The sequence below is a fragment of the Tenrec ecaudatus genome, chromosome 1, assembly GCF_050624435.1.
Source record: "Tenrec ecaudatus isolate mTenEca1 chromosome 1, mTenEca1.hap1, whole genome shotgun sequence".
In the NCBI taxonomy this organism is placed as follows: domain Eukaryota; kingdom Metazoa; phylum Chordata; class Mammalia; order Afrosoricida; family Tenrecidae; genus Tenrec; species Tenrec ecaudatus.
This window is the reverse complement of record NC_134530.1, coordinates 150,236,524-150,251,220: the sequence shown is the minus strand read 5'-3', so window position 1 is coordinate 150,251,220 and position 14,697 is coordinate 150,236,524. Positions and strand designations below refer to the sequence as shown.

Sequence of the window (14,697 nt, the reverse complement as noted above, 5' to 3'; positions counted from 1 at the left end):
TTTAGGAGTCAGTAATTTCATATAATCAGTTGTATTTCCTAGTTTATAACTAATATTTGAAGCTATTTAACTATCAAAAGTCATTGAAGTAATTATTCCTATATCCCAATGAATTCTACTGGTTAAAATATACCCTATCAAGTTAAGACTCCAGAATTTTTATGTGCCAAGATTTTTACTACAGTATTATTTATCATATTGAAAATTCTTAAGTATTCAAATTCATAAATGGTTAAAATAAATGTTATATCCACTTGATTAGATGATATAAAGGCATGAAAATGGATTTTTAAAACTCCTAAGACATAGATAATACTTAAAATGACATTAAATAGAAGAATCATATATGAAATTACCTATCAACAATGATTGTAAGAAAATGACCTATATATATTATTTTAAAATGAAGAATGATTATGAATATTCCAATACAAAATGGTTGATGTAATTACAAGCAATACATTTAGTTTTCCTGTAAATTTTCTGGAATATTCTTACTTTCTTAACTAAGTGTACTTTCTTAACTAAGTAAATATCAAAGAATTAGATTTATAAAGTTCTTTAAAATTACTTCCTACGCATATCACTATTGTTTCAACACTAAGTATAAATTAGACACTATAATTTTTAGTTGGCCAAACAGTAACTAAAACCAATATTTAATTTTATATTATATTCAACAGAGGCTTAATTTAAATCGAGTTAACAGAAAAGAAATACTGAAGTCTTTTGCCAGACAAAAAAGGCCAACTCATTAGTCTTGCCTTAATTGTGTTTCTGTTTCTTCCAGATTTTCTATTTGTTTCAACATCCTTTCTTCTTGCTTTTTGCTATTCTAAAGAAATAATCAATGTTGTTTATATTATTATTTTGTTTAATCAAAATATAATTGAAACCAATATTTAAGATATTTATCTGTCAGTATTCAGTCAATTATATATGAAGCAAGACAATTTCTTAACTTACATAGATCCACACTACTTTTGCAAACTAAACACGTCTTACTTGCTGTTTCCCAGTGATCCTTTGTTGCCTTGTATCCTTTTTTTTCATATTGTTGTAGCTTCAAGAAATGATTTTTCCCATTCACTGTTACCTACTGAACTCATAATTCATCTTTTAAGATCAAGATCAATGTTACATAAGCCTTGAGTCCTCCACCAAGTTAGAATGACCCTGTAACCTCTGGTAATACTTTGTGTTACTAACAACACAATAAAATAAGATGTCTTACTTTATTTATGTATTTGATTATTTATTATATTTTAATTACATAAGAGAAATGATGATACTTAACTCATCATTGTATCATTTACATTGTTATATAATGTACTCAATAAATACTTGCTGAAAACACTTTATAAAAATTAGATTAACTTTTGCAGTGGAAAGCTATACATTCTGTTACCCATTATTACCATCTAAAATCATTATGCATATTTTTCTTCTCAAATAAAGTGTCAGCTCTAATACAATCAGTCTTTCAAAGCCAAAGGGTCTTTGCCCTCTAATTTTTCAGAAAACTTGTTGCTGGCCCTTTCTTTTTCAACTCACATTATTATCTTCTTGCAGTTTCTTGAGTTCTAGAGTCACATCACTGGTTTCTTGGGCTAGTTCTTTGTTCTCAAATGAAAGCTGATTGCAGCTTGCAGTTAGTTCAGAATTCATTAGCCTATTTTTGGAAAAGATGTCATACAAAATAAGCAAACAATCATATTAAATGGCATGTTTAATATAACTCAAAATTGTAAGAACCCCCCCCCAATAAAATGAGTTTTTTAAATTTAACTGAAAATAATGAGAGGAAATAGAGGAAGGTTTGGGAGGTATAAACAAAACAAGGTTAATTTCTGAAAGTGAGTAATAGATACATGCTGGTTCATTGGATTATTCTCCCCTACTTTTGACGTTTGAATTTTTTCCATAGCATGATTCTGAAAGTATCAGATTAAATATTCCCTTGCATATTCTCCATACTCTCCTATCCCTAACACTTTCTCCAAATATCTGAAGAGTGATTACATTATTTTCCTTCATAGAAATGGTTCCAAACATCTGCTTATTTGATTAAACTAGTACATGAGAAATTAACTATTTTTAGTAAAAGTATTTTAGTTAATATAAGTGAAACTAAGTTTAATTTCTTTTCATAACACTCCATCTCCTCTTAGGAGATCGTAGATGCTCTACAATGAAAGAGAGGTTGCCGCTATTATTAGTTGTAATCAGGAACGATTTTAAATGCAGTCACGGGAGATTTCTAATCCTTCAGAGGATTTCCAAAAGTACCCATGATTTCCTCCCATTTACTAGCATGGACAATTCATAAAAGAATTTCATTATACAATAAATGGTTTACAAAAGCAAATACATATGCCAAAGACAATTTAAGTGTATGCTACTGTATAAATAATTCAGTCATTAAAAGCTACTTTATTACTTGAAGATTACCCAAGCATTTAAAAAAAGTACTATTGATAGGGTACCAGAAGCAAGAAAAAGGAGCTGAAGGATAAGTATAGTATAAACTGCTTACTTCCTGTTTTTTCCCCAAAACTAAAATATAACAAAAAGGAAAAAAAATCATGCTTACCCCTAGACCCACTACTTGAGTTTACTTCTAACTAATATCCTAATTATTCCCCTCACTTTGTCTAAATTTATTGATTTGGTGAAATTTATACAATCAAATACTCTATTTGGACAATGTAAAAAAGAAATTTTCATTTTGGCATTTCCGCTATATGAACCTCTGAAATAATCTACCAAAATCACCAGAGACAACTATACATAATTATTCCTATTATGAATTAAGTATCTCCAAGAAAAGTAATATATTGTTCTTTTAGAGCAGTTCCCAGCTTTGTGATGCACTCTTTAAGTCCATTCCCATAAATATTAAACATAATTTAGTTATTATTTACTAATGGAAATCTTATAAATTGAACAGACTATTTATAGAAAGACAGAAACATACTTCTCATTTTCAAGCTCAGATTTCAGATCTTTAACCTGTTCTGAATAATGTTGTTCACTTGTCACAATGGCATTTAATTGTATTTTCAAATCATGTACTTCTTTCTGCAAAATAAATGTGTATTGCAAATTAAGCATGTATAAACAAAAAATGTTTTTCCAATTTTTTTTATTTAAAAGGTATAGTGACTCTGTATAATCAAATATATGGCAATGCTATACCAAATATTTTAAGTTATATATAAGTAATGCCATAAACATTCTACTTTTAAAATAATAACATTCGTAAATGCGAAAGTTTCATCTTGAAATTCTCAAGCTTTACCAATAAAACTATATTTAAATATAATATTTTTATAATGTCTAATCTAACAAGCAACTAATTTCACCTATAATTGCTACATTATTATGGAGAATAAATTAACCAAATAAAGAAACATTCTAAAAACTAAGCTGTTCTTAATATTATGAAACAGTTCCAATATAATGCTCTATGAATTGGAAAGAGGATTTAAAAATAAAAAACATTCTGAAACTATAACATGTACCTTAAAAATTACTTTTATCTAAAAACTAAATTTAATTAAAGCTACATTTTAAATGTGATAATAAATATGACATTAAAACATAATTATTATAATCTATAGCATTATGTGGAGCCATGGTGATAATGGTTACATGTTGGGATGCAAGGTCAGCCATTCAAAACCACCAGCTTCTCCTCTGGGGAAAGACAGAGCTTTCTACTCCCATGAAGAGTTACAGTCTCTGAAACTCCCAAAGGCAGTTCTGTGCTGTTCTGTAGGGTTGCTATGAGTCTGCATTGACTCAATGTTATGTTAGTAAGTTGGGGTTTGGGTTTTATAGCATTATATATAATACTGCTTTAAATATTTTATGTCCTATGTTACCCAATGGAGTCAATTTTTAATATGTGAAATTTAATTGTACCACAATTTTTAAAGGAACTTTATGAAGAACTCTTTTACAAGTTAAATAATGATACACCATGGTCTAATTCTGTAAATCTGTACTCTATTACAAAGTTCTCTGAAACAAAAATTTATCCTTAAACTTACCTCTCTGGTTTGGAGAAGACCAGTTAATTCTTGTTCTGTTCCTTTTAGTTCTTCAGCAATTTTCTCAAATTGTTTCTTCTCATCTAAAAGCTTTTGATTTTCTGCCTATTTAAGAACATTAACAAATCGTAAGAGCCAAAGTATGTACATATTCAAAACAGTCAAACTATCCAAAATGAGTTGCAAAAAGAACTGTGAGTTTCTCCTTTGGCTAAAAAATAATAATAAGGCAAAATATCACAACTAAATTAATCAAAAACTAAATTAATGACAGATTTAATAAGCAAAGCACTACACTAAAAACCATAGAATTTTTTATTTGAAAATCATACAGAGCACTAAATTAAAGCCTTACCTTATACATAAATCATTCCTACTCATTAGCAATAGTCTTTTACTATTTTATCAATACTATGTGTTCTAATATTGCAATAAAGTGCTTTACTAGTAACTTTCACGCCATTTTTGTCTGTCTTAAGCACAGCCTAATTTTCCTTGCAAATGATAGCTGCTATTTATTGAGGTAGCATCATTCCCTAGAGAGCCTTGATAGTGCAGTGGGTTGCTCACTGGACTTGAAACCACCAGCCACTTAAGAGGAGAAAGACGACACTTCTACTCCAATAGAGGGACAGTCTTGGAAACCCCCAGGGGCAGTTCGACTGTTCGAGAGGGTCCCTGTATATCAGAAACGACTTGATGGCAGTGAATTTGTTTAATCATTCCCTAAAATTTCTCTTCACTATTCTGAAAATTCTAGTATTCATTGTTATTCTTACTTTGAAATGGTTTTAAATTACCTCATTCCCTCAGAATAAGCTCACTTTGTCAATATACTTATGTCGAAAATTGAACCAAATGTTCTAGACCAAAGATCAGTCCACAGACCAAATCTAGTCCACTGTCTATCTTTATTAATAAAGTTTACTAGAACACAAATCTATTCAGTTATGAATTGTGCTATGGCTGTTTTGAACTACAATGGTAAATTTTATCAGATGAGCAATTTAATACCACTATTAAATATAACAAAATAATAATTTATAAATTATTAAGGGCTCATGAGGGAGGGGGCAGGAGGGAGGGAGAGGAAAAAAAGAAGACCTGATGCCAGGGGCTTAAGTGGAGAGCAAATGTTTTAAGAATGATGAGGGCAATGAATGTACAGATGTGCTTTACACAATTGATGTATGTATGGATTGTGATAAGAGTTGTATGAGCCCCTAATAAACAGTTCTTAAATAAATAAATAAAAATGAAATTATGCTCAGTCAAGTATGGAAAATGTCCTGGAAATGAATGCAAAAACACAAAATATAACCAGAGAAATAAAAAAATTTTAATTGATTTTAATAAGATTTTAAACTGAGTGTACTTAAGAACAGAAAGCAGATTACAAATAAAATAATTACAAATTTGACAATAAGAAGTAATTTAAAATTAAGAACAAATGGTACAATCTGAAGAATTGAGAGAGGGCAAAAAAGATGAAAGGAAAGTGAACATATATATCCTCAAAGACCTGTGAGAGAACACTTTAAAAAATCAAATATATGCTTATAGTCCCAGAAAGAGAAGATACTGAGGACTAGATAGGAAAAAAATATATATATATATATATATATATATTAAGAAATGACTGACTTTGCCAAATGTGAAAAAAGTTAAAAAATTACAGATTTATGAAGATCAGTGAATTCCAAAGTAATTCAACCTCACACCTTTACATATTGCTGAAAACCAAATAAGAAAAATTTTGACAATATGTCTATGTTTCACAATATAAAACATGAAGGCTTTGACAATAAAACATGATCTCTAAGATGCTAAAAGAAAAAAGTCAACCCAAACTTCCGTATCCCGCAATAATATTCCTCAAGAATGGATATTAAATAAAAGACATATTGAGAAAAAGGAAAACAAGTAAAGTTCCAAAACAAGAACTAGTAGAATTACACTTCAAACAAACAAAAAACAAAACACAGGAAGCTCTTCAGCCTGAAGGAAAATGATGAAACAAATTTAGATCCTTCAAGAAAAAAGTGAAGAACATAAAAACTAGTGAATGTGGGGGGTAAATATAAAAGAGAATTTTTCCCTGAAGCTCTTTTAAACTTTTTAAAAACAGAACTATTTCAAGGAGAAAAAATATAACACTGTCTTGTATGTCAAAATATCTAACTGTAATATTAGGAAAAGTTTTTTAAGTATTACTACAAAATCATAAAACTTTATTAAACAAAGGTAACAAAATATGAAGCCATTGTTTCTCAAAACAAATGTCCTCCCAGCTAAGTCTACAGACTTTTGAAGGTGATGTTTCCATCTCTCTAACCTTTCCCTCAAAGAATTCTCTTCAATTTACACATTTTTCAAGGACTCAAACTTTTTCAAATATCCTTCCTTTCACTGTTCTTTGCATCTGGGAAAACGTAAAAAAAGATGAAGGGGCAAAATCAGGGTTGTAGGGTAAATGGGGTAAAGTTTTTCAATGAAATTATTTACAGAATAGTTCTTACTACCCTTGAAGAATGAGAAACTTGCATTATTGGAAATGAAAATTTTAAAAATTCCTCGGTGTAACTTTCCTGACCTTTTTCTTAGCAATGCACTTCTACATTTTTTTTCTTCCTAATCAGCCCTTGTGATCACCCTGAGTCCTTCCGCTTTGGGAAAAAGAAAACAAAAGTCTCCATATTCTGAGCTGACCACTCAGCCTTGAATTTAATTAGCTCAAAATATATCCTCAGAAATCACTATTTTGATTAGAACTGACTCTCTGGATAGGTAAAATCTACGATTTTCCCCTGGTTACAATTGTTTCATAAACTGGTTTCATTAGCTAAACTCCTGCTTTAAAAGGCTGATTTAAAGATGAACTCTTTGAACTAACTAATCTTCACACACTTTCACACCATCAAGCCAAAGTCTGCCGAGTCCACAGTGTTCACTTAAAATTGAAATTGCCAAACCATGTGAGATACCAACACTTTTAGTTACTATGCATCAATGAAAATTCCATAGGCTTTTTTCCAACACATTCTAGACTTCAGCCAGAGTGTGCTCATTCATCAAGGACTTCCCTCTTTTGGTTTATCTTTGAGGTCTCCCCAACCTAACTTGAAATACTTGATCCTACAATTGATGTATGTATATGTATGGATTGTGGTAAGAGTTGTATGAGTCCCTAATAAAATGTAAAAGAAGAAAAGAGAAAAAAAATGATTAGGGCAAAGACTGTACAGATGTGCTTTATACAATTGATGTATGTATATGTATGAACTGTGAAAAGAATTGTATCAGCCCCAATAAATTGTTAAAATAAATAAATAAATAAATTTTTTTTTAAAAAAAGAAAGAAATACTTGATCCATCCAAAAAACTGTTATTCTATGTGAGGCAGCACTCCTACAAACTTGCAAAGTTTCAGTGATTATAAAGGTGTTCACCTGAGGTTTGTTAAAGTTTGGATATTAGCACTAATATCAAAACTGTTTTCTTTTGTAGCACAAAAAATGTTGTTTTTTCAGAAGGCATCCTAACAAGTCTAAGACAAGTGTATTACTGAAATGGCCTTCAGCCACTCATGGAATGCATAGGCATGTTTAAACATGCTTTGTTGAGAATTAATCCATGTATATGTGAATTGGAACTATAGTGCCAATACTTTGTGATTTACCCTTGTCTTGGCAACTAAAACATAAAAGACAAGGCGACAGAAGGGATATCCATAGTTAAAGACACCCTGGTGACACTGCTGAATAAGTGTTGGACTGCTAGCAAGGTTGACCAGTCACTCCACAAGGTCCCACTGAAACCAAATCAACTCAATGATAGTGGGTGGGACATAGTTCAAAGGTCTCTACATTTCACATTAAATGGTACCATTTTAATACTTGGTAAACAAACTAATGGATGTACATTGTAACCCTTAGAACTACAAAATACAAAGAAGTACAGATGAAAAGAAAATATATGCTTGATATTGCTTGATATGACTGATGTATGGATTGTTATAAGAACTGTAAGAATCCCAATAAAATTATCTTTAAAATATACAATAGGTATATTAAATAAAAACAGGAACAAATATCAAAAGGAATAAACATAAATCAAGTTTAAAATTATGAGTCGAATCCAATCATACTATCAATTTTAAAAAAACATTAAGGGTCTAACAGACCAATTAGCAGAAACTGTCAAAATGGATAAAAAAGAAAGACCTTGTTAGATACAGCTTATATACATATAATAAAATTATATTATATAATACATGTAATTGTATAATATATTATATTTATATTATTGTAAATATATTCTATTTAATATATTATATTATTATATTATTTGAATAATAATATATTGTATATAAATTATATATATAATATAAAGACTAAGATGGGTTGAAAGTTACACCTTGAAAATAAATAATTATCATTAAAAACTTCAAGTGGTTATAATTATACCACATAAAAAAGACTTGGAATAAAAAAGTATCATCAGATAAATGGAGGTATTTAATGATGAAAGTCTCAATTCATCAGGAAGATGTAATCATTATATATAAAAGTAAGGCTCACAAGAAAGATTCAAACTATATGATGAAAAATTAATGGAATTAAAAAAGAAAACTCTGACAAAATAATAATTTATAAATTATCAAGGATTCATGAGGGAGGAGAGAACAGCGAGGGAGGGGGAAAATGAGGAGCTGATGCCAGGAGCTTACGTGGAGAGCAAATGTTTGAGAATGATGAGGGCAATGAATGTACAAATATGCTTTACACAATTGATGTAAGTACGGATTGTGATGAGTTGTGTGCGCCCAATAAAATGATTAAAATAAATAAATGAAATAAAAAATGAAAACTCCAAAATCATAGAAGATTTTATAAATACCTCTCACAATTATCAGTGCTTGGTTAAATGCTTGGCTGCTAACCTGAAGGTTGTTGGTTTAAACCCACCAGCAGTGCGAAAGAAGTACTACGTGGAAGTCTCTCCTTCATTTAAGACTACAGCCTTGGATAATCTGATTAAACTACTCTGCTCCAAAAGATCACTATTTGTCAGAAACTACAGTTAATAAGATACATAAAAATTGGTACAAATAAAAATACAGCTCTACTTAAAATCAAATATTAAGTTATTGATATTATAGCTGAAAATTTTAGCCCAAAGCATACACAGTGAGAATCTAAGTAGATTCAATATTTTAAGTATTATAAATTAATAAAAGCAACTCTATACTTACCAACATTTTTTTCAATTCTTCAATTTCTACTTCTTTGTTATTTTTAAACATAGTTATCTCTTCTAAATAAACAAAAGAATATAATATGTTAAAAATTTAAAATTTAAATATAGGAAGAAATTATATCATTTGAAAGGGATGAGTAAGAAGAGATGTATTACTACATCCAGTATGCCACCAAGCACATTGGAAATTTAAAAGTAACCCTGCAAAAATAATGGATAAATGTTAATAATAATTTCTATAAAAATTTAATTCCACAACAAAACATTTTAAGGGAAATAAGTATGGACCTCTATAAACTATATTCAATATATCATCCAGTATACCACTCTTAATAATCACTCCAAATGTAAATGGATCTTCCCCTTGAAGCTAACTCTACATTTCAATTCTTTTGAAACTTTAGCAGCCATTATATAAATATATACTGAGTCTCTGTAAACCAAAACCCACTGCCATTGAGTGAATGCTAACTCGCAACAACCCTACAAGACAGAGTAGAATGTCCCTGTGAGTTCCTGATACTGTAATACTTCACAGTAGAAAGACCTGTCTTTTTCTGCAGAACCGCTATCAGCCCAATACGTAACCACAACACCGATAGGGTTCCTCAATTCTCTGTAGAAGAATCTTTCATTTCTGTATATCCCATGTATTCTATTTCAATAAAAAAATTAATGTGATCTTTCTACTCTTTTGAAGCTATCAAATTATTACTTTATTTTGCAGCTAAATTCCTTTTTGTTGCAAACATTGTTATTGCATAGCCCCAGTACAAAACTAACGTCTACAACCCAGGGATATATATGGCAGTCAACTATGAAGGAGGGCAAAAGAAAATATAGAGGCATGTGGGAAGTAAGGTAACAGGTCACTAACCCACCCACAGCGAGGTTTATTGGTTATGTCTCCACAGGAAGGGAGAGAGCGACCAGACTTCAACCTGGTATGCCAAGACTTGAATGCAGCATACTGGTATGAAGCAGCAAAATAACCAGCTACATGGACCTGGCTCCCCATAAGAATGCACTACAGAGGCTAGCACTGAAGATACAGTCCAGCGAGAGGGGCGGTTTGCTCAGAACACACATGAGCAAACTAAGAGAAAGAGTGGACCGCAACTAGTCCCACTAAGCCCTGGGATGATATTCCTCCCTGACCAGCCAATGCACAGAGGGGGACATGACCGCGAGACATGACATACTGACCCATAGCGCTGCCGGGGACAGCACCAGAAACACAGTGCAGTAGTTGTTCCCAGTCTGACCTCCCCACACTGGGGCAAAACATGGAGTGCAACAGAGCAGCAATGGGAGTAAAGCAATGAAGTCCCCAAGGAATCCCAAAAATAGATTTCTGGGGGGAGGGCTTAACACCTTATCAAACTCGATTGGAAAACTCATAAGGGCCAAAAGGCAGACCTGGAACATTTTTTTTAAACAAAAATCTAGTGTCAATCTCCAAGGTATTAATTAAGTCATAATCACAGGATTTCAAATCACAGCGAGATAAATCAGTTTTTATTACTTTTTCCTTTTAATCGTTTAACTGGGGGCTCTTATCACAATCCATACATTCATCCACTGTGTCAAGTACATTTGTACATGCTGCCATCATCACTTTCAAAGCATTTTCTACTTGAGCCCTTGTTATCAGCTCCTTTCCCTTCCTCCCTCACCCTCCTCCCTCATAAACCTTTGATATATTATAAATTATTATTTTCATATCTTACATCATCCACTGACTCCTTCATCTACTTTTCAGTTGTTCATCTACCTGGGAAGGGGTTAAATGTTGATCCTTGTGACCGAATGCTCCTTTCTCCCCCCACCTTCCCCTTACACTCTTGGTATTTCTATTCTCATTATTGATCTCGAGGGGTTTATCTGTCCTGGATTCCCTATGCCGCACACTTTTATCTGTAGCAGTGTACATGTACTGGCCTAATCAAATATGTAAGGTAGAATTGAGGTCATGATAGTGGGGAAAGAGCACTAAAGAACAAGAGGAAAGTTGTGTGTTTCATTGGTGTTATACTGCACCCTGCTTGACTGGCTTGTCTCTTCCTTGTGACCCTTCTGTAAGGGATGTCCAACTGTCTATAGATGGGCTTTGGGTCTCCAATCCGCCGCCCACCCCCACACCAATTCACATTGGTATGATTTTGTTCTGGGTCTTAGATGCCTGATACCTGATCTTATTGATACCTTATGATTGCATAGGCTGGTATGCTTCTTCCATGTGGGATTTGTTGGAGATACCAGTTTCTAATGAGTACAATCGCAAACTAAACATAAGAAATCATAGCTACAGAGCTTTCAAATGGAATGGAAGTCTGTACATTCTAAGATAGAACAGATTGTTTACATTTTGGAAGAAATTAACAAAGTACAGGGTAACCTCCGAGAAAATAAACCTCATCAAAATAAAAGAAAAAAAACATAAATATGTAGTAACATAAAGTTTAAAAAAGCAATGAAGGAGGAGGAGTGTTGCATCTGATCTGACCCAACCACACTGAGGCAAAACACTAAGGTGTACAACAGAACAGCAAGAGGAGCAGATCAAGGAAGTCCCGAGGGAATGCCAAAAATAGCCTTTGGGGCCAGGGTGTGACACCCCATCAGACAAAACTGGAAAATACTTCTAAAGGTCAACAAACAGACCTTGAACTATTTACAGGCTTTTCTTTTTCTGAGGGGCGGGGGCTGGTTTTTTTCTTATTGTTGTTTTGTTTTCTTTTGTTATTTTGTTATATATGCTCTGTCTTTGTTTTGTGCATATTATCACTACAGGTCTATATAGATAAGTGGGATTAAAAAATCTGGAGGAGAAAACAACGGGACTGACAGTTCCAGGGGGGACATGGGACACAGGGAAGTGGGGGAAAGGAAGGGGTGTTAACAAACCCAGGAACAAGGGAACAACAAGTGATCTAAAATCAGTGGCGAGGAGGGTGTGTATGAGGCCCGGTAAGGCTTGATGGAGTGCAATTACTGAAAGGCAAACGAAAGATGAGTACAATAGTGGGACAAGAGGAAAGTAAAAGGAAATAGAGTAAAGAATTAAGAGGCAAAGAACATTTATAGAAGTCTAAATACAGGCATGTACATATGTAAATATATTTATATATTATGAGGGAAAATAGATCTATGTGCATATATTTATAGGTTTAATATTAAGGTAGCAAAATGGATATTGGGCCTCCATTCAAGTACTCCCTCAATGTAAGAACACTTTGTCCTACTAAACTGGCATTCCATGATACTCACCATCCCAACATGATTGCTGAAGACAAAGCCTGGGTGCATAAGCAAATGTGGTAAAGAAAGCTGATGGTGCCAAGCTATCAAAAGGTACAGCATTTGGGGTTTTAAAGGCTTGAAGATAATCAACCGGCCATCTAGCTGAGAAGCAACAAAGCCCACATGGAAGAAGCACACCAGCCTGTGTGATCACGAGGTGTCGATGGAATCAGGTATCAAAGAATAAAAAAATCATATCATCATGAATGAGAGGGAGTGCAGCGTGGGGACCCAAAGCCCATCTGTAGGCAACTGGACATCACCTTATAGAAGGGCTGCAAGGAGGAGACGAGCCAGTCAGGGTGCAATGTAGCAACAATGAAACATACAACTTTCCTCTAGTTCATAAATGCTTCCTCCCCCCCCCACTATCATGATCCCAATTCTACCTTACAAATCCGGCTAGACAAGAGGAGGTACACTGGTAAATATAGAAACTGGAAACACAGGGAATCCAGGACAGGTGAACCCCTCAGGACCAGTGGTAAGAGTGGCGATATCAGGAGCGTGGAGGGAAGGTGGGGTAGAAACGGGGAACCGATTACAAGGATCTCCATATAACCCCCTCCAGGGAATGGATAACAGAAAAGTGGGTGAAGGGAGATGGTGGGCAGTATAAGACATGACAAAATAATAATTTATAAATTATCAAGGGTTCGTGATTGAGAGAGGGTGGGGAGGGAGAGGAAAAATGAGAAGCTAATACCAAGAGTACCAAGTAGAAAACAAATATTTTGAGAATGATGATGGCAACAAATGTACAAATATGCTTGACACATGGATGGATGTATGTATTGTATAAGAGTTGTATGAGCCCCCAATAAAATTCTTTTTTTTAAGATGGCATCCAAGTAGAATCACCTGCCCAGTGCTCCTGTTGTTAGATCAGAAAATTAAGAGGCATGGGAAGCAAGCCCAAGGAAAAAAGCAACAGGACCTATAGTTCAGAGGGACGTGGGGAGCGAGGAAGAGGCCAGGGAAGGTGCGGTGAGCAAACCACACTATAGACAGGGGAACGATTAGGGAATTAAAAAGCAACAAAGAGGAAGATGTAGAGATCCCAGTGGTGTTGGAGCAACAGCAGTCTCGCTGAGAGGAATTACTCAGAGGCAAAGAAGGGCAAGCCTGATGGCGGGACAGGAGGAAGGTAAAGGAAACAGAGGGAAGATCTGGGAAGCAAAACTATGAATAGAAGTATAAACATAGGTGTGCACTTATGTAAAAATATTAATTCATAAAAATAGAGTTATTGGCCTATGTACATATATTTATATGGCAATACAATTGGGGGAAGCGGATGGACTTTGGGCCTCTGCTCAAGCCCTCTCTCAACACAAGAACACTTTTTTTTTGTTCTAACAACCTGGCATTCTGTGATGCTCACCTTCACAGACAATTGATCGCTGAAGACAAAATAGGTGCAAAAACAAATGTGGTGAAAAAAGCTGATGGTGCCCAGCTATCAAAAGATATAGCATCTGGGTCTTAAAAGCTTGAAGTTAAACAAGTGGCCATCTAGCAGAGAAAGCAACAAAGCCCACATGGAAAGAGCATACCAGCCTATTCAATCATGAGGTGTTGACAAAATCAGTTAATAGGCACCAGAAGACCCAAAACAGCAACAGCAAAAAAACATATTGTTGAGAACAAGGGGGGGTCAAAACAGAGACCCAAACCCATCTGTAGACAATTGGACATCGCCCTCACAGAAGGGTCACAAGGAAGGGTTAAGTTAACTAGGGTGCAGTATAGCACCAAAGAAACACAATTATTTCTCTTGTCCTGCATTTCAGTTCTTGCTATACCAGAGCATGTACACTGGTATAAATAAGAGCTCATGACACACAGAATCCAGGTCAGATACACCCCTCAAGAACAGAAATGGGAGTAGCATACCATGAGCATAGGGGGAGAGTGGGGGTGCAGAGAGGAAGAAAGGGGATCCGATCGCAATGAAAATGCATAATCCCCCCACCCCAGGGGACAACGGAAACATGGGTGAAGGGAGACAGCAGTCAGTGTTAAGACATGAAAATAATAATTTATAAATTATCCAGGTGTCACTGGAGGTGGGGGAGGG

At 34.0% G+C, this 14,697-nt stretch overlaps 1 protein-coding gene across 2 annotated transcripts in view; it reads right to left on the bottom strand.

Moving 5' to 3' along the window:
- The window catches only part of SYCP1 (synaptonemal complex protein 1), a 108,610-nt gene that overhangs the window by 43,373 nt on the left and 50,540 nt on the right, over positions 1-14,697 (bottom strand). For both annotated transcript variants that reach the window (XM_075540321.1, XM_075540322.1), the window contains exons 15-19: positions 9,310-9,371; positions 4,056-4,160; positions 2,978-3,081; positions 1,555-1,672; positions 765-835 (exon numbers count right to left, since the gene is read on the bottom strand). In XM_075540321.1, coding sequence (XP_075396436.1) covers positions 765-835; positions 1,555-1,672; positions 2,978-3,081; positions 4,056-4,160; positions 9,310-9,371 — 460 coding nt within the window. The remainder of the gene's footprint in view (positions 1-764; positions 836-1,554; positions 1,673-2,977; positions 3,082-4,055; positions 4,161-9,309; positions 9,372-14,697) is intronic.